At 41.5% G+C, this 21185-nt stretch overlaps 1 protein-coding gene across 2 annotated transcripts; it reads left to right on the top strand.

Annotated features, from left to right (window-relative positions):
* Positions 1–3700: 3700 nt before the first annotated feature.
* On the top strand, positions 3701–13184 carry SLC25A29 (solute carrier family 25 member 29). Of its 2 annotated transcripts, XM_050335937.1 has the most exons (5): positions 3755–3800; positions 5451–5494; positions 7538–7572; positions 10106–10189; positions 10813–13184. In XM_050335937.1, the coding sequence occupies exon 5, from the start codon at positions 10846–10848 to the stop codon at positions 11560–11562; it is 717 nt and encodes a 238-aa protein (XP_050191894.1). In that variant the 5' UTR covers positions 3755–3800; positions 5451–5494; positions 7538–7572; positions 10106–10189; positions 10813–10845; the 3' UTR covers positions 11563–13184. The 2 variants fall into 2 exon arrangements, with proteins under 2 accessions (XP_050191893.1, XP_050191894.1); XM_050335936.1 differs by lacking the exon at positions 7538–7572 and having other exon boundaries at positions 3701–3800.
* Positions 13185–21185: the final 8001 nt, after the last annotated feature.

Raw genomic sequence — 21185 nt, forward strand, 5'->3', positions numbered from 1 at the left:
ATGTTCTCTGCACTAGTATATAAAGTGCCCCCTCATCTGAAATGCTCCAATGTTCAATAGCATTGAAAAAAAAAAAATCCATAACACTGAATAAAGCTTAATAGGAACAGCTCAAGCATACAGGAACAAGACAGGCCTTAGGAGATTGCAGCAACCTGGGAGGGGTTGCACAAACATCAACAGCAGGATTAGAATTCAAGTGATCTTGACAAACTGGAAATACAATCTGGAAAAAGCAATTTAGCGTGAGCAGCTAGGAATGACTATAGAAAAAAGCTGAAAGGTCAAAATAGGGAACATTGTGGCACACAGCTGATCTACTGGAAAGGATCTGGAGCACATCATGTGTCAGGCAGTCCATAAGTGAACAAATCATGTTATGTTATGTTATGTTATGTTATGTTATGTTATGTTATGTTATGTTATGTTATGTTATGTTATGTTATGTTATGTTATGACTCCTGCAAATATCTGATCTCATATTCAGTGTTGTCTGCAAATACCTGGTGTAATCTCCCAGCACTCCCTTAGCAAGGCCTTAGGGCTCAGCTCAAGGAACTCCAGCTGAAGATAGAGAGGGGTAAGAGGATTCAGAGATCAAAGGATATTAATTAATTTCATTCAGAGGACAAAATACTAAGATTGAAACTATCGTCAGATAACTTAAGAAGTGCCTACAAAGAGTGAAGAAATGTTTTCCCTGACCATTGTGGGTAAACATTGATTACAAAAACACTTCTGGTGGAGAAGGTAATTCCTCTGAGGCAGATTGCTTGTGAGTTCAGAGGATCTGAATAACAGATTAAAACCACTTTGTCCAGGAATGTTTTAGTCCAAGCTGATCCTTCCAAGACTTGTACTACAAGGCAGATGCATATATTACCCAGATTTTCACCTGTGGGACTCTGCACGTGGGAGGTAGTAGTTCTTCCCACGGATGCCAGAGTGGACAAGATTCAGTGAGAGAAAGTCACTTTCACTTATACTTGGATAAAATGTTTAAGAAAAATGGACTGATGAGGACTTCTTGTCTGATCTGAGGTGCTGGCTGCAGGTGTATGAGTTTGATGAGATCTAAGGTTCCTGTTAGGAAGTGGATCATAGAGTAGGAGTGGGCAGGCCACTCCATTGGCAATTTGTCTGTGGCAAAGGGCAGGACCAGCCTGCCTACCTGGTCTCTGATACCAACTGGTTGTCCCCAGGTAGGAGAGGTGTGTGAATCAGGAAACCCAAAGCATCCTGGAGACACCTTGGTGCTTGATTTGGTTTGACAGCTTTTAGGGATGAGAAGGAACCTAAAGGAACACTGGGTTGGAAGAAGATATGGGGCACGTCAGGGATTCATTGAGTGCTTTACATTTCCATCTTACCTGCTTATTTATTGTAATGATGGTCCAAGAGCTGCTAAATATGGGACGGGTTCTCAGGTTTTTTTCTGTAGTAGTTTCAGACCACTTTGTAAGCTTCCTTTTCTTTCTCATTTGTTTGTGTGCCATCATTGCTCAGAAGTAAAAGCTGGCTTGATTTTTAATATACTATTCCACTGCAAGATTTTATTGACTTTGTATTGAGCTGCTACACCTAGAAAATAACTGCCATACGATGGGAAGCAATTAAAAAAAAAATCCATCTGCTTTTCCATTCTGCTTCTGGAATTTACCCTCTAAAAGGTGACTGTGCAGGCCCTGAAGATTGTGTTACTCTAAGCAGATCTGGAATAGGCTACTTATTGTTCTAGGCCACTGGTATTCCCCTTTCTCAGACATTGCCTGCAGAAATAACGAGCAGCTTAAACAGGGCTCCCTTTTCAAAACTGTCAACAGCTTGAGTTCCCCATTTAAAGGCTCTGGCACTGGGGCATCCTGAAGCCAGGCAATGTTAGCAGGAAAACAGAGTTAATGAAGAACAAGAAAAGCCTGCGGGAAGGGGAGAGGCCTGTTCTGCAGGGTGAAGTGCAGCAGTGATGTATAAGACTGAGATCCAGGGCTCTGCCAAGCTCCACGGGCAACAAGATACTGATTTGTGGCTTTGACTATCAGAGATAGAGTCTCATGCTCACACTTCTTATTGTGCCATGGGGGCACATAAAAATGCATATCTGTTGGTGCAACCCTTCCTTCCCTGTCTGGGACAACACTGGTTGGGGGTGGGGGGGGGGGGGAATCTGGTTATATAATTCCAACGGTTTGGGTTGGAAGGGACCTTAAAGATCATCTCGTTCCAAACCCCTCTGCATATGCAGGGACACCTCTCACTAGACCAGGTTGGTCAAAAACCCATTCAGTTTGGCCTTGAACACTTTCAGATATGGGGCAGCCACAGCTTCTCTGGGCAACCTGTTCCAGGACCTACCCACCTTCCCAGTAAAGAATTTCTTTCTAGTATCTAATCTAAACCTGCCCTCTTCTAGTTTAAACGGTTACTCCTTGTTCTGTCACAACAGGCCCTGGGTAAAAAGTCTCTCTCCACCTTCATAAACCCCCTATAAGTGTTGAAAGGCCACAATAAATAGGATGCATTATGAAGATCATTGCCAGAAGGTTGAAGGAGGTGATCCTGCCCCTCTACTCAGCCCTGATGATACCACATCTGGATTACTGTGTCCAGTTCTGGGCTCCTCAGTACAAGAGAGGCATGGAGCTCCTGGAGCAGGTCCAGCCAAGAGCTATAAAGATGATCAAAGGATTGGAGCATCTCTCTTATGAAGAAAGGCTGAGGGAGCTGGGCCTGTTCAGCCTTGAGAAGAGACAACTGATAGGAGACCTCATCAATGTCTGTAAGTATCTGAAGGGAGGGTGTCAAGAAAATGGAACCAGGCTCTTCTTGGCCACAAGAAATAGATTGAGTCAATGGGCAGAAACTGATGCACAGGACGTTCCTCCTGAATATGAGGAAGAATTTCTTCACTGAGTGGGTGACTGACCACACATTGGAACAGGCTGACCAGAGAGGGTGTGGGGTCTCCCTCACTGGAGATTTCCAAGAACCATCTGGACACAATTCTGGGCCATATGCTCTGGGATGACCTTGCCTGAGCAAGAAGGTTGGACCAGATGACCCACAGTGGTTCCTTCCAACCTGACCCATTATGTGATTCTGTGAACAAGGTCTCCCCCACAGCCTTCTCTTCTGAACAGCCCTGAGTCTTGTTCTTTCCTCATAGCAGAGGTGCTACAGGCATTTCACTCTTATTAAAAGGTCTCACCCCTTTCAAAGTCCTCATAACATCAGCTCCACAGGCTTTCCAACCACCAGCACCCAGGGGTGCCTCCCTAGAAAGCAAGATGTCTCCCCAAACTACCCAAATCAACTCTGGTGATACTGATGCTCTGCAGGAGGGATACTTTGTCCCCTCCACCCCCCAACCACCACCTCTGCAGCCTCCTAAATTTTTTCCAGCCTTTACTTCTGGTTAGTAACGCAGCTGCTGCTGAGAAAGAAGTGACAGGTTGTAGGTTGGAGGCGGGGGGGGGAAGGAGTCAGAAATGCAGAAGGGGCGCGCAGCGCTGGACACCCCCACGTTCCCTGCAGCCGCATCCCCGTCCCGCCCTTTGGCCGGAGCCGCCCCCGAGCGGCCGCCAGTGGATGGGGTCGGCGGGGGGGGAGTTGTCCCATCGCCCCCGCCCCCGTTGTGGCGGCCCGGCCCCTCTCGGGCGGGCGGGGAGGGGAGGCGGAGGGTAGAAAGGGCGGGCGGCGGGCGGGCGGCGGCAGAGCGCGGGGTGGCGGCGTCGCACGGCTGGACCTCGCCGGGACACACCGTGCCGGCATGGCTCTGGATTTCCTGGCGGGATGTGTCGGCGGTGAGTAGCAGCGGGAGCTCTGCGGGGGAAAAAAAAATATATATTTATATATATATGAAAGAGGGAAAGGGGATGAAAAAGGAAAAGAAAGGAGAAGAGGGTGAAGAAAATAAAAATAAGTGCAAAAGGAGAAGGGGAGTGCGGTGCGAAAAATAAAAAGGTGGCAAAGGGAGAAAAGGCGGAGAATGGGGAAAATAAGAATTCTTTTCTTTAATGCGGAAGAAAGGGAGGCAGGTTGGAGGGGAGGGCTGGGCGCGGCGCTGTTATTTTGGGAGCGGAGGAGGGTGCCGGGCTCGGGGGCGATGAGCGCGGCCGCCCCGCTGCAGGTGGGTGCCGAGCACGGGCGGGGAGGGTCTGGGGGGACTCCCCGTGGTTCCCCTGTGGTCGGGGGGTGCGGGCCGTCCCCTCCGCGGCCGTGCCGCAGCACCGGCGTTTGCCTGAAGGAACTGGAAGGAGCGGGGTGGGAAGAGGGGTCTGGGGTGAGCGCAGGGGCAGCGGCGCGGGCGGGAGCCCTGACCTGCACACACTGACAGCGGGGAGCTTTAAGATGGAGAGGAGGAGAGAACGCGTACGGCGCGTTCTGCGCTTCCCGGTGCATCTGCTGCCGGCCTGCCTCCTGCTATTTTTAGCAGCTGTTAAATTGTGTTCAGGAGATTTATTCTCGCTTCTTTTCGGGTATTTGCGTTTTGCTGCTCTCCTTGCCAACCTGGCGAAGAGGTTTTTGTTTTCTAATTTCTTTTTTTTTAGCCTCTCTCACACTTCATCCTAGTGATCCTTGCCTTCCCGGGGATCCCCCGGGGTCAGTTGTACCACTGGCCTTTCCATGCCGAACAGACTGCACAGCGCTGTTTTTCTGTCCTGGGCTGTCTTGTCGCTGTGCTGGCCTTGAGCAACCTGGGCTGCACCATCCTGGGGTGGGCACTGTATTGATGCCACATCTTCCTCGGGTGAGGGATGGCAGATATTTTTCTGCAAACATGGGAAGGCGCACTGAAGCTCTTGTAGTTCTCACTGTTGTCAGCGGTCGTTAAGGATTGCTGGGTCACAGAAATACAGAGCTAGAGGATTCATTGCTTCAGCCTGTGCAAAATGCCTGTATTCAGATTGGTGTAACTAATAGGCCTGCATGTGACTTCTGTAAAGTCCTTTAATGCTAAAATAAAGTAAAGGTTTTTGGTAATGCTTGGTCCTGCTGCAGGTGCTGCTATCACATCTAGAAAGGCTGAGAGCAGGGATGTTCTTGTGCCTTTAGAGAAGCTTACATGTTTTCTGCGCCTGCAAAGAGTGTCATGTACCTGAAACATTGCTTCGGGAGGAAACCTGCATTTTCTGTCTGCTGGACTTGCCTTGGGCTGAGGCCAGGAGTCACAGCTGCACATTCCTATGATGTGGCATGCTCTGTAGTCACACACCTCAACCCCTGCCTGGGGCTCAGAAGCTTGAAGAGAAGCATAAAGGCACCTAGTACTGGTCTGAAGGACTGAATTGTAGATTTCTTGTCTTCTGATTTGATTGGATATTCTTTACCTGGTCTGTCAACAACAATGCTGTGCACTCACAGCTCAGGCTGGTGGTCCTGCTTGTGTTACTGCAGCCTCAGACCCAGGAAGAAAACTCAGAGTAATAACCATGGCATTTGCTTTGTTTCAGGTGCTGCTGGAGTGCTGGTAGGACACCCCTTTGACACTGTTAAGGTGGGTTGATTATGAAATATCTTTGCCTTTAAGTAGAAAAATTAAAGTTTCTCCAAGGAGCAGGGGAGGAAAAAAAATTCCCCAGACACTGTAGGAGCACAAATCTGTGTGGGAGCGCTTGGAACAAGCCTCCGCAACCTGTTTATAGATTTTTCAATCTATAGCTCCTCAGAAATGAAAACCCAGTAACATGACAGACCTTGACCTAAACTGCAAGTTCATCAGTGCAGTAACAATATTGTATTTGGAAATACAATCTTACATTTAACCAAATTTTGTTCTAAGCTTGATTCTCTGCAGCTGTTCAACACTAACTGCTAAAACTACCTCTGCCTGCGTTTGTAACTCAAACCCATGTTGTTATTAGGTTGAGAGATTGTATTTTATTTTCCCCTCAAGCTCTGCTACTTACTCCTTAATTTGTAGCACTAGCCAAAGGGAGTAAGTGAATAAAAATCCAAGTATGAAGCTTGTCTGGGGGCTTTTTCCTCCAAGTATTATTTTTATAACTTTCCAAGGTCAAATTGACTTTCTAATGGTCTGTTAGTTGTGTGTGTTTTGTATACTTCAACTACTTCAAATAAGATTTGAGATGATCTGGAGGGTCCTCCAACTAGGGCTCCCAGGAGTCCAAACCCATCTTTCAGAATGGAATGACAATTTAAGTCACCGTTTGGCAGCCTTGTCCAAAGTCCTGTGCTGGAAGAATAGAAGAAGGGATATCAATATATTCCCTGCTAAATTGAAATACCTGATCACTTGACTGCAGCAGACAGCCTGCTGTGCACTAGACCTATATTTGGAATACCTTTACTCTGCTGAATTTAGATATGCAAAGGTTGTGGGCTGATGAAAGCCATCACCATGTTCTGTATCCTAGCACATGGTTAATTCAATACAGAATTCCCAAGCTAGTGGTCATTAGTTCTCTTTGCAAGCTTGCAGTGGAAGTTGCTCAAATAGCAAAGTCTGTCTTTTTGTCACTCAGAATATGGTAAATTTGACTGTTAAGTAATTCAGTTGAATTCTAGTATATATTTTCAGAAATGGTATTATTCAGACTTGCACAATTTTTCTTACAATGGTACAGGGCCAACTGTCTTTTTCTCTCACCCCCAACCTGCCAAGTTTCACATGCTTAACTGAAGGTGATGGGTCATTTCACTGAATCCTGCAAAACTGCTAAAATTCTATGCTCAGATTAAAGTTAGTTATGTGTAGGGGGTTTGGGGGCTTCTTTTGGTGGTTTTTGTTTTTTGGGGATTGTTTTGTTTTTGAAGTGGAACAGCTTCTGCTGCATGAAACTAAACACTTAACTGTCTGCAAAAACTGGGGCTCCCATGCTAGTTTCAGCAGATGTGTTATTGCAAAATAGATATACTGGCTTTGGGAAAAGCGTCTTGCTTTACAATAAAGCAAATAGTTTGTTTCTGGGTGACTCTCCGTGTTTTGTGAAATCTAGTGTGGCACATGATGTTTTCATATCCATTTGAAGGTATTATAAGCAATCTACTTTTTGTTAGACCAGATACTAATGTTTGTGTTATTAGCTGGCATAGTCCCCACTGTATGTGGGAAAACTAACCAGCCTTCAGGGGAAAAAAAACCAAATCCAAAACATTTCATAACTTGTGTATGTATGTGTTAAGAATTAACTCTTATTATAGTTCTGCAGTACTTAAAGGGCTAGCTGGTAGTCACCTTAGACTGTGCGTTTTTAATATAACTGAACAATGGGAAAGCTGCTTATATAAGCCAGAATTTTACTTCTGTCTTGGCATTTAAGCTCTTTTTTGTTTTTGTTTTTTGGCTGGTGCTCGTGTTTCACAGAGCGGGGAGGGGGATGGTGGGACACACAGGGAGAAAATTAAGCCGGTGAAGTCACCCTGCGAAACCTGCAACTGAGCTGATCTCAGAACTGGCAAACTGCTTATCCCTGGTTTGTTGATGTAATGTATAAAATTGCTTTTTTGCTTTTAACTGCCTTTACTTTCTGAGCTAGGGGCTGTCTTCATTAACAGCAAAAGTGTTACTTTGTTGTAGATGACAGATAAGCCTCATCACGGGAGAGTTACCTAGTAAGTATAGCCCAGGTGAACACTTCTGTTTCTCTCAGTCTTAATTTATTCCCAAATGTATTAGTTCAAGTAAAAATCTGAAAGAGTTATGAAGCTTTTTCCCTTTTTAGTTTTAAACTGATGTGTCCCTCTTCTACAGCTATGGCATGGAGGGAGTGGGGTTTGAATATCCTTTTTTTTTTTTCTTTTTTTATGTAGTTTTATTCTGTACCTTCTTTCTGCTATGCATTTCTGGCTGTATACAGTTCCACACACAGTGCCTCTAAAACTGAATCTCAGACACACTGTTGTTGAGGTCTTACACACTAAACACCCTTGGAGGATGTTTTCATTGCTAAACCACTTGTGAACTCACTTATTTCCCACATTATTAAATGTTTGGACTGTGTGGGGATGTAGTGGTTTGGGATTGTTTTGTTTAGTCTTCAGCACCTTTATGCAAGTCTTAAGTAATGTGAAATTACTATATGTTACTCTTCAACCTAAGACCTTAGAAATGGTGGTTTCCAATACAAAGGAATCAAGAACATTGGGCAATGAATGGAACAGAAGGCTAAACTTTGCACGTGATTCATCCTTCCTATAACTGTACACACTAAAGAACTTGTTGCGTATGGCATTAATATGCATGAAATGATGTGCACTCACTGCCTAATGCAACAGTTTGCTAATGCAGGTACCCCTATGTGACCAGCCCTGTGCTCAAGGGAAAGAGATGTTTTCCATTCTTAGACTTGGAGGGTCAGTACTCTCTAAATATTTCATCCTACAACAGGGCTTAATTCACTAATATTTCACAAAGTATTTGGGCAAAAGTGGGAGCTACATACCACTAGGAAATTCAACCCTTATGTAGAATATGACTAATTCTAAACTATTAAACACAAGTGTGTAGAAAAGATGAAGAAGGTTCCTAAGCTGCAAATCTCCTTGAGCACATCCACGTGGAAGTCCACTAACTTCACAGATGGGGTTTGAAACAATAGCAGTAAATTGTAAATGGAGTAAAACCTTCATTTGTGCAATTGTGGCAGCTTGTTAAGATTTATGACTTTGTTTGTGGACCTACTTCTTTAACAGTTTTGACAATCTGCCCATCCCCCAAAAGTCACTTTAAATAACAAAGGATTTATTTTCTTTGAATCCTATCATGAGACTGCTTTTAACCCTAAGATGCTGTAAGACCTGAGGTGATCTCAGCATCCCAGTAGGCTAGCATACACTAATGTGTGTACTAAAAAGATACTGAAAACTAAAGTTTTGATTTACAAGGCATAATGTGACATGTTGTAAGAATATTAAAAAGAAAAGAAACTAAAAAAAAATGTTTATTTTTCCTTCAAAGAAAGCTAACATAAATACAGCATTCTGACAACCCACCTCCACAAATCCTTTTCTAGACTCACACCTTAAAGGTCTTTCTTTATTATGGTGGTGGATTTTATTACCTTAGGCAAAACCAGATAAAAATACCTTAAGTTCAGGAATCTTTCACACAGATATGATAATATTTTCTTTTGCCCTGGAATTGCAGCAGCATTAAATGTTTGATAAGCACATTTTCTGAAGAACACTGCAGCCCTCCATGCTGGAGATCAAAGACAGATTTATAACTTTATCAAATCAGTGAAACCAATTTATTGAGTTTATTGCAGTGTAGGGCTTTGCATAAGCTAAGTACAATTGAAATTTTTTAACCATAGTGAGGGCAAATTAGCATGAAAAAAACAGAATTGAACTTTTCCATTAAAGGTTTAAAAACATCCAGAAAAGGGCCTGTCTCCTAAGAGCACCTGTTACAGCAGCATCCATCTGTCCAGGAGAACACACAATTTCAGCTTTGGAAAAGTTAATGGATTACTAACATTAAAGGTCTGAAGCAGCCACACCCTCATCAATTGCTTGTAGTCACCAGGTTTGAAATAAAACAGACTAAAATTTGAAGGGACTAGTGGCTTTTTATTCCTTCTCTTATGCAAACATCTTAAGAGTCACTGCCCAGCTACCCTCTGGGGAAAAAAAAAAAATAGATCTCAATGAATAGCCCAAATCTGGTAATCAGAAATACCATGGGTGTTGTTGAAAGTTTCCATCTTGTTTTAAAACTATCTTTATTTCATTATTGACTTGCAAATAGTTGGGGTTTTTTTCATAAAATTCTGTCAGGTTTGTACAGATACTCTTCAGTCTGAACAGAATTACTCTTGGCAGCTTAAGAAAGTCCCTATTGTAGCCTGTACTGGAAAACTTCTATTTGAAATTCTAGATAACAATGCAGCCTTCCACATACTGGTTTTCTGATATTCACAAGAAGTTAATAATCCTCTTCCCTTCATGTTTTCATTCCCCCCCCCCAAATTAATTCAAAACACTTACATGAAATTTTCAAATTATTTTGCCACGTATTTAGTGTCCAGCCTGTGTTCTTGCACATTCATTGTTACAGCAAATTTCCACATAGGTACAAGACAGTAGTTTACCTACTAGGCTGCTCCTGATGTACGAATCAGTATCTCACACAACTTTTTTATAGGTCCGTCTACAAGTTCAAAATGTAGAGAAGCCTCTCTACCGTGGGACTTTCCATTGCTTTCAGTCCATCATAAAGCAAGAATCTGTAAGTTTTGCATATTTTTTTATCTTTGTATATTTTGACTCAGAAGGGTGGGAAAGCTGTTAAAATAAACAAACAACAAAAAACCCCACAACTACAGATGTTGAAGATCAAGAGATAAAGCATACTCTGAACTTCACCTAGGGCAGATTCTGTAATCAGAAGTTTGCCAGAAACTTTGTGAAGAATATTACTAAGTTGGTATTTTGAAGTTAATTTTTTAAATAAAGCAATGAGTTCTTTAAATAACTAATTTTCTGAGAATGCAAGCAATCGGAGCAATGAGTGAAGAGACTGGGGAGGTGTTTTCACTGCTGAAGCTTTAAGACCTCAGCTGAAAGGGTGGTTTCAGGCTTTAAGATACATTAAAAAAAAAAAAGTATAAAATATCCCAGAAAACTTTTCTCTGGATGGACTAAGATTATTTTATGGATGTGTTCAACTATATATTTGTACTGCTAAGTTGTTTAGTGGTAAATTTTTATTATGAAGCAAGGTGGTTCTGATCTTCCGGGTACCCCTAGAAAGTTAGGGCACACGTGAGAGCCAGAAGGGTCACATTCTGCAGTTTCAGAAGGTTATCAACACCACTGTTAAAAAGCATTTTTCTTTCCTTTTTCCATCAGGCTTTTGGACTCTATAAAGGTATTGGGTCACCAATGATGGGACTTACATTCATTAATGCGCTTGTGTTCGGTGTACAAGGAAACACACTTCGTGCTCTTGGAAAAGACACTCCTTTAAACCAGTTCCTTGCAGGGTCAGCAGCAGGGGCTATCCAGTGCATCATCTGCTGCCCCATGGAGTTGGCAAAGACAAGAATGCAGCTTCAAGGAACAGGAGAATACAAACAGAAAACGAAGAACTACAAAAATTCTCTGGACTGCTTGATCAAAATCTATCAGAAGGAAGGGCTGAGGGGTATCAACAGGGGCATGGTCTCTACATTCATAAGAGAAACTCCAAGCTTTGGCTTTTACTTCCTGACCTATGACTGCATGACTAGGTATTTAGGCTGTGAAGCTGAAGACAGTTACGTTATTCCCAAACTGCTGTTTTCTGGAGGAATGTCAGGAATTGTGTCCTGGCTCTCAACCTATCCCATGGATGTGATAAAATCCCGACTCCAGGCCGACGGGGTCGGAGGCATTACACAATACAAGGGCATTATGGACTGTGTCAGAAAGAGCTACCATGAAGAAGGCTGGAGGGTGTTCACGAGAGGTCTCACTTCCACACTGCTCCGTGCTTTTCCTGTCAATGCAGCTACCTTTGCTACTGTCACTGTGTTCCTAATGTACATGAGGTCAGAAGACAACATTCCTGAATGTGAACCAGATCCAGTAATCCACCAGCCTTCCACTTTGCAAACTTAATCTGTTTGTTCTCCTCGTCCAAACCCAGCTGGTTGGGTTTTGTTGAACATGAATGCTTGACCTGCACAAGTAGTGTAGATGTATGCTATCTGTATAAAGAATTCCTAAATGTCAAATTAGGATTTCATCTCACTACTTGTATAAACAGCATCTTGCCTTATTCAGGACTCCATATCTAGTAGTATTCAAGTAAGAAGGGGACCTGCCTTTAGAAAGTTACTGTTGCGGCTCCAGAAGAGGATCTGGAGAATGCCGTAGTACCAGAAATTATGTTTTCTTCCACTCATGTTCTGAATGAATGAGTTGAATGCAGAAATGTTTTCATGAAAGAAATACTCATTTTGTATGTGACAGGAGTTAAGTATACTTAAGGTGAAGTAGGGGGAATAAATTAAATGTTGGAGGCATTTTGCAGGTAACCCCAAACTGTTTAAGACATGGACTAGCATTCAGCTAGTCATGTGTTTTACTTATCCTCTGCTTTTATACGTCAGTGGTTTTAGTAGCAACTTTGTTCATACTAATTTACAAAAAAAAAATTAAAAAGGAGAGAGAAAATATTTGTATTTAAGCTACTCCCTTACATTTCAGCTTTGAATAAATATCTTAAGCACAAAGTTAGTATCTGCACTCAAATGCACTTGTTCCTTTAAATCTCAAGGCTTGTAAGGATTTAGGGAAATTCAAATCTAGTAAGATTGATGTTGTTTGCCTACACCTCTGTTTCTCCTTTGGTGGGTGCATGGACTGGATTAAGTTAGCTCAGACCAAGCAGACTTTGTTCTCCAAAGTCAATGCAATTTTGCACCACTTCTCCCAACATGCCCCATAGCAGCCAGTGATGTACAGATGTCAAAGTCCTGCCTGTGGTATTGCACAAAACTTTTGTGGGTGCAACGTTGGCTTAGCAGCTCCAAGTACCATAGAAATACATATTTAGAACTAGAGGTTTCATATCTTTTCAGAAAATAGAGGTGTAAGTGTCTGAAATGGTTGCTGTTCAATACACTTGCATTATGAATTGAAACAATACTGATTTTTATGTATTTAGTTACAGTGCTACTGGAAAGAGGACTGAAAAGGGGTTTGGAGAATTTTCTTGTTACATTAATCTGCTGTGATTTTTTTTTTTCTTTTTTTAGCAGTCTGTTGAAGAAGGATTGTATTAGTTAAAGAGCTATAAACAGTTATTTAAGATTTGAAAAAAAAAAAACTACACATATTTGGCACAAATAGCCAGAAGGAAGGAGTGTATGTGTGTGAGCAATGTTTTAAAACATATCAAAGTAGTTCAGTAAGTACAACTTGTTACACTTTTGGTTGGGACAAGTGCAATATGTGTTTAATTTATATGAATTTTCTAAAGAAACCTTATTTCATAGCATTTTGCACTGTAACAAAATATGCTGGAGAAACCTGTAAAACTGGTATGTCTCTTTATACCTTGGAGGTATGGTGGATGTTCTAGTGCCTACTTGCACTGAGATTCAAATTGAATGTTAAATCTATCTACTAAGCTGCATATGCACAACAACTCACAGCAAAGACCATTTACACCTTTGTACAGTAGACTGTAATTATTGTATATAAAATTGAGGGAATAAATTTTTTAAAAATTTTTACTTTGGTTCTCTAAAGTTTTTTTTATGTTTTACTCAGATGCTTCTCTGTGTCAAATAGAGCTTGAAAGAGGGTGGGGTTTCTGCCTTTTCCCAGTAGAAACTTGTTCCCATCTGCCTTCCATTCACCATCAGGAAGGGCAGGGTCTTGCTCTGGCTTACAGTCGATCAGTTCACTGGAGCAAAGAAAGGAAACTGCCTGGCCTCACTTCTTCAAACTGACCCTTTTGCTGCTCAGAGAACAAGCCTGCTCTTAAAGCCAAAGAGCTGGTGCCATGCTTAAACCCTTCATATTCTGCATTTCTTTTGTTTAAGCAGTGCTGATCAGCACCAAGGCTGCACAACTGTTCAAGTCCTGGGTCTCTGTGGGATCACATCAGAATCAAGGACTGTTCCTACCTGATTCAGAAGAATATACTTGGCTCTGTGATGCACAGTTTAGCAAAAAGTTTTGTAGGTTGTAGTTTTTTTGTTTTAGACAGTGCAACTAGGCCAGAAAGACCATCAGTATTTCAAATAAAAAGCCACAAAGGAAAAGCAGGATGATGTGTAAGATGACCTATGAAAAGGACCTCTCCTTGCTGATCATAGAATGGTTTGGGTTGGGACCTTAAAGATCTAGTTCCAACCCTCTGCCATAAGCAAGGACACCTTCCCCCAGACCAGATTGGTCAAAGCACCATTCAATTTGTACTCAAACACTTCCAGGGATAGGGCAGCCACAGCTTCTCTGGGCAACCTGTGCCAGTGCCTCACTACCCTCTATCAAGAATTTCTTCCTAATATTTAATCTGAACCTACTAATTTTTTTCAGTTTTAAACTATTATCCCTCATCACTGCATGCCCTTGCAAGAAGTCCCTCTCCAAATTTACAGTAGGCCCCTTTTAGGTAGTGGAAAGTCCTCTAAGATCTCCTCAGAGTCTTCTCTGCTCCAGGGTGAACAGCTCCAACTCTCTCAGTCTGTCTTCATAGGAGAGGTGCTCCAACACCCCTGAGCATCTTTGTGGCCTTCTCTGGACTCACTCCAGTCTCACTGTTGAGAGGTTACTTCAGGTCCTGCTTCCACTAATTCATCTTCTTGTGACAGACACAAACCCTGTCAAGCGTCAGTTTGCCAGATCAGAGAAGGAAAGGTCAACACCTCTGCAACTGACCGTGACCAGGGTCAGTTCTAGTCAAGTACTTTTTGTTCTCTCAGCAGGAGCAACAACACTGAACTATGGAATAGACACAAATACTTGGAATAAGCTAACACTTTATCCCTAAAAGACTAATGTCATTAAAACAGAAAAGGGCTATACCATGTTTCACTTGTAGTGTTTACTAAAGCATTCTCGTCAGAAATTCATCCATCTGGAACTTAAGACATAATGAGTAGCAGACACTGGATGTTACTCAACAAGCATGAGAGGAGGGTAAAGCCAGCTTTCAGCCTAGTCTGATGTCACTTGCTTGGAATTTGTGCAGCTCCTAACTCTTAAATCAAGCTAGACAATAGTCTCAGCGTTTTTAAACATGATACAGTTCCTTCCTGGTAGATTTTTGAGATGTCAGACAATTCAGACAGAACTATGTCCTGCCTCCCCAGATACTTCTTCCCACAGCATCATCAAGCATCATGATCCTGGGCAGCAAATGCCCTATTAATTCCCCAACAATTGAAGGGATTGAGAAGGTAAGACTCACTGAAAGTAAAACTCACTATGAAGAGTGAGTTTGACTTACTCTTTCTTAAACTGGGTAGGTCATGACACCGTTACAAGTTACAGCCACAAACATGCCCAACTAGGACAAGAGGGGAAAAAAGCACCCAGGCATACTACTTCTTACAGAAGTTACTGTCACAGAACTACCAGTGTGAAATTCAGTTCATCATACCTGCAATTGTAACACAACCATATTTTTTTTTTGTTCCCCTCTTCATCTTTCCCTGCATATATGCAGTGATAGGACAAGGGGTAATGGCTTGGAGCTGAAAGAGAGTCGGTTTAGACAGAGTATTAGGAAGAAATTCTATACTATAAGGGTGGTGAGGCTCTGGGCCAGGTAGCATATTGGGAAAGTGGCTAAGACACAAATGTAAAAAATTGACCTTGCAAAGAAGAAATGTGCTTGTTCTTTGAAATTAAATATATTTATTATTATTATGCTGGAAAACAGGTATTAACAACTGCTGTTAGCGGCTAGCTAAAGAACAATTTTAAGCCCAAAAGTGTGCCAAACACCATCTGATGTAGCAGAATCTGCAATTAAAGGAGCAAAACAGGCAGAGAAAATAGAAGCTTACCCAAGGCAACATGCTCTACCAAATACCACAGCCATGGAGACAGACGAAGGATCTGATGGACTGTATGACTCCGGGAGGCACAACAAGAGAGCAGGGAACTTGCTGGGCCAAACCTAGTGGAGACAGGCTTTGAAATCAAGAGGAAGCAAAATTGTTCCTTTCAATGTTCAGGAATTTATGCATATCCATGGGCAGTGGGGGAACAAAGCAGAGGAAAACAAGCCATTTTTATCTTCCCAGTGCAACTATTTTGCAATGTTTATATTAGTGTTGTTCTCACTAATTGCAAAAATGGTTAACACTAACAGGAAAAAAAAGTGACATAATAATATATATGATATACAGTAACAGTTTTTCTACTTATAGTTTATTACCAGTTTTAATTGATTTGACCCAGAAAGTGATTTAAAGCTATACTGGTTCATCAATAAATAAACTGAGAGCAAGACAAGGTCTGCAGTGAAAACTAATACCCTATAGATTGGTATAAATTGAAGAAAGGCAAGTTCTGATGTTCACAAAATGTTCTTCCGGTCTATAAAACCTAACAACTAACACAGTCAAGTTGCTTCTTTGTATCATTCAAACTTCATTATGACTGCTTTTTCTCACTGAAAGAAAACACTCTGTATTTTTTACAGATAGTAAAATAGACTTGTACCATTTTAGTCATAACTATGTGTCAATCAATAAAACCTCATGGTCTGCACCATTTGCTAAATATATCAAAATAGAAAGAAGAGTAATTTGACTTGGCCAAATTAATGTTGGTATGAAATGAGTATTCCTTCTCTAGGACCTGATCCAGTTCTCTTAAGCAGAGATTTATCATAGATCAGGAATACTTTAGTGTTACAATCAACCAGGCCATATATGTTATTCCATGTGCACTGAGGTACTTTCACTTAAGGAAAAATCTCTAACAGGCATTTTCACTTAAGGAAGAATCTGTAACAGGTACTTTTCAAATAGCCCAGTAATAAAGTTGAAGCTTTTTAACTGCAATTAAAGGAGGTAAAAGTAAGTTCTACCCTTATTTTAATCTAGGCAGATACCTGCTTCCCTGCTCAGCTCAGAGACTGTGCACATTTTTATTTCTCACTCTAGAAATATCTAGATGAAATCCCTTATCCCCAACCTATGCAAGAAAAAAGAATAAAAACCAACCAACCAACCACACAAGAGGAAAACCTGAAGACCTGACATTATTCCTTATGATCTGTTTTCAAACCATGAACACTTGTATGCCCTTCAAAGCTATGGGAGTCATTGGATTCATATAAATCAATTGGAGGTTCAGTCAGAGCACCAGTTAAAATTGAAAACCGAAGGATTCTATATCAAAAGGCCAAATCTTCTGTCCTACAGTCCCTGGAATTGCCTTTCTGCAACAGACTGAAGCAAAGGCCCCAACTGCATCAGGGAAGCTTGGACTTTCCAGGAAGCCACTATTGGAAAGAAGCAGTGCTGTTGTACAGGTCTATCAGCTAACCAAAACAGCCACTCACAGCCGAAAGCACATTCATTAACACCATGTGTCATCAGATTTCCACATTTCTCTCAAAAGATATTTAGTATTAATATTTGGTGCATGCATGCATATATGACCCATGTCACTCTCAACAGTTTTTTAGTCTTTATTTCCATTGCCTTGCTGGTGCTTCTGATGAATGCACAAGCACACCCGGGACTGTCAGAAATCAGCTCAGAACTGTACTCCTTATTCTTCTGCACTGGTGTGTGGGAAATCTGCTCTTTGACACTGGCACGCTCCAAGTCTGTCAGGGTCCACTGAACACCCCAGGACACCCTACACACACTTGACCTCACGGGGCACCTCGACACTGCCATTCTGTCTGCTGGTCACGCCGTGCAAACAGGTAATTCACTGCCATCTCCTGGCAAACTGCGACTCGGGAGTTTCTGAAGAGAGAGAAAGCACTGACGTAGATGTCACCCAGTATCAGCCTGATTAGAGAGAAATCACACCAAAACCCGCAGCAACTCTTAGTAAGTGGTGGCAAGAGAAGCACACAGAAGTTCTGCAAGGGACACCACTGCCTCTCTGTCCCTTTCTTTCTCTCCCTAAACCGACACTGGACAGAACTTCAGGCTTGCTCCTGAAGAGCTTCCAGCATTCACAGGAACCTGGTGAGAACAACAGCTCACAAGAGGGTTATCACATCCACACCTTAACATTCAATAGAAGGCGTGGTACCCAACCAGCACTCAAGAGTTTTCTGTTAGAAAAAAGTAACAGAAGATTTGGAAAATCCTGAAATGGAAGTTGTCTAAAACCCAGTTGCTGCTGTAAGTGATCTTATCCATTTACCTAGAGCAAAACTGTTTCTCTGCTACTTCAGGGGAAGCCAGGACCTGAAAAGTTCACATTAGCTCTTACTCAGAATCTGACGTGCTTGCTGCAGAAGGAAATTCTATACTCTCCAGACTATTTCCAGAGAGGAGGACTGGAAAAATTCAAAGCAAAACTGCCTTAATAGTATAGGATGATTGAGAATGCACATCAACTTACCTAAGCTCGTTTATTTGAGGCAAAGAGAATGAAACTGAGAAAAGGACCACTGATTAAATTATAGAATAAAGCCAGTAGTCATCCAGTTGGCATTTAAGCACTGCTCTAAAGCCATCTTCACACTAGACCAATTCATATGATCAAATGGGATAATTCAGTCTCATAATACAAGCACATACATTCCTGCTCAAATTTGCTTCTGCCTTTATGGAACACTGCAAATGTGTCTGCTCCATGTCTTCAACAGCAAGGTCGCTTACCCTTTGCCCTACTTCACTCTCCCATTCCTTAGCCCTGGGACTCTTTCCAAGTGCTACTTTTTAACTATTCCATTTACAGAGCCACGAAGAAGCACACTGATCTGAAGTCCAACTCTTATTTTTATTCCTGCCTCCAAAACTCACACCCAAAATTCAGTTTTAGAATCTACCCCAGGTTCTCCTCAACAGCTTTAAGCACCGCAGGAACATTAGTGCAGTAAAGCTCAGTGCTGACACAACAGTGTTTACTTCCCTCCTCCGGCCACTGTAACACAGCAGACTTTAGAAGGGTGTTGTACAGATGAAAAACTCGTTATCCTGAAGTGCCAAAATTATAGATGGTACATTATAGACACGTATTATACATCAACCAACGTCGGTAACAGCTGCCACTTAGACTGATTAGACTTCCTAGACGGATTTGTCTAGCAGCCCCAACAAAACCACCAGATTTTCTCCATTTCTTCTAGGCATTAAGGGAACGTTTTGAAGAATGCTATTCAGCACATACTGCCCTTGAATTTCTCCATTTTAACTGAGTAGAAAGACTAATCAGACCATTTTTCCAAGGCACACACTGACAAAATATCCTGTGAGCGCCCGGGACAGGTGATGACCAAGTGGAAACACCTGTTACCATCACTGCCGTGCCTCTCTTCATCTTGCACTTTGAAGGGATTAGCTTTCTTCAGACATTTTCAAGCCTCAATAATTTTGCCGTTTCTGGTAAATATTGCTACTTTTCACCTACTATGGAATTAGTGGAAAGGAAGGATCTCCACCTGCCTTTAAAACTACACTACTGCTGACAAGCTACACTGTTAAAATGTCTTTAGTATTTGGCTTTGTTGATTGGCAATTTGAGGCCACAAATGGGAAGAAAAAGAAGTCAAAATGCACCACCTCAATTCAACAGTGAACCTCTTCAAACAGAAGATAACTAATATTAAGTGCAAGTTCAGCTGAGGCCCCGACGCTCCGTTTCTTTAAGAATTTACTCATTTAGCATTTCAAATCTGAACCTGCACTCCTCCTACCACCTTTTCAAGAAACACGCTCTCCACCAACAGGTATTTATATTCAATGTCTTGTATTTACTGACGGACCATAAAGAGACAAAGCTAGAGAAATGTAGTCTGTTCTACCATTAAAAAGTTGGTCTGAGTACAAAAGATTCTGAGTACAGAATTTGCCTCATTTCATTCTGACAGCAGCAGAACCAGGTAAGGTAAATGTACGACACTGTGAGCAGTAGAACGTGCAAGATGAGTAAGCACCGAAATCCTCTGCCAGTTTTAAAACCACCAGCTACCTTTCCACCACCCCTCAGACTCTCCTCCCCTTACCTGAACTTGCTCACAAATCTGGTGGTCTAATGCAGGAATAGTAGGCTGGGAAGGGTGGTTTCAAAGTCAGCTCTTCCTATTCTCAAAGCCTGTAATTTCTTCACTGAAAAACCTTAAGGAAAACTCTGGGATCAGTTAAGCACGATGTTTTATAAGCAAAGTGTGCCAATTACACTTCAAAAGTTTAAATAACTTGTAGAAGCTGCTTGATGCAAGTATTTATTCATACCCAATATGGAATTAACTATTTAGAAAGCAAGACCTTTCAAGCTACTTAGTGTTGCTACTTACACTGAGGAGTATATTGAGTGCTACTGATTTGAGGTCTGGATGAAAATATCTCTCTGTAATCAGATGCAATATAACCAGAAGTAGTAACAGTTACAGTTCCCAGTTGGTCCTCAAACCAATATTTAACTTAGATTAGCCTCAAATATACGTTCAGGGATGAAGTACTGACGCCCTGCAATGTGTACCTCTTTACAACACAGGAAAGAAAACTTCTGTGCAAGCTTAACCATCATAGACACTGTTTAAGAAAAAATGTAGGGTCAATTAGAACTAGACTGAATTAATTTTATTTCCTTCCAAAAAGAATAGACACTAATTTAACTGTATACAGAATTTAACTATAACTATACAAGTTTCAGTATATTGTCCTGTTCAAAAACTGCTTATATATAAAAGAAAAAATACTGCCAAAATTCTAACGCATACTTTACAATTAAATGCCCCAACCTTCTTTCTACCCCTAATAACCTCAGACTAGAGTTGCAGTGTTCAGATTAATTTATGTATGGATGAAAATTCCCTTGGTCTTAAGTGTAGTTTCTTTATTATCCATGTTTTTTTCCACTACCACCAACACTGGACTCAAAATTAAGTTTTACAGTATTAGCAATAAAAACTTTGCTGAACCTTGTAAGAACAGAATTCAGAAAAAAATTAACAACACTTTTTACTGCACTGAAATATGTTACATGTCTCTAAAAAATAACTTATGCATTTCCGTGCACTTTCTTCTGTTTATTAATCTGTCACATTTTACTATAGTCTCTGCTAAGTTCTTTCTCTGAACACTTGAACAAATGAGTAGTAACCACTCTTATTAGACCATTAAAACTCAACTCTATCAAGTTCTCTTAGAACACAAGAGTTCTTGTTTTGAAGCAAAAGGTGTCAAATAAGGTTCCAAGAATTTTTATCATTACACTCAGTCAAACAAGTTAGCCAAAAGAAAATGACAATTTCTTTTTTTTTTTTTTTTCCCCTGGTATGACCACTCAAACCCTACCAGTCCTCCACTTTCTATTGTTACTCCATTTAAACCTCCAACATTCCTTACCTTGACTAAACAAAGGTTTCCATTTAGTTATTTACTGTACTGTTTTACCTAGTTGCTGTCCAGGCACATTGAAAACTCCCCACTACACTGCCAAGTCTCCAAATCCACCGTTCCAGTTAATGGAAGTCTATGTCACTCAAAACCAGAATCACAGTCGGCAAATCTGTTTAGATACACCACCTGACGTGGCATTACGTAATTGCATCACAAATCACTATAATTGAATGCAAA

The sequence above is a fragment of the Myiozetetes cayanensis genome, unplaced genomic scaffold (assembly GCF_022539395.1).
Source record: "Myiozetetes cayanensis isolate MyiCay16 unplaced genomic scaffold, myiCay2020 scf6-25, whole genome shotgun sequence".
In the NCBI taxonomy this organism is placed as follows: domain Eukaryota; kingdom Metazoa; phylum Chordata; class Aves; order Passeriformes; family Tyrannidae; genus Myiozetetes; species Myiozetetes cayanensis.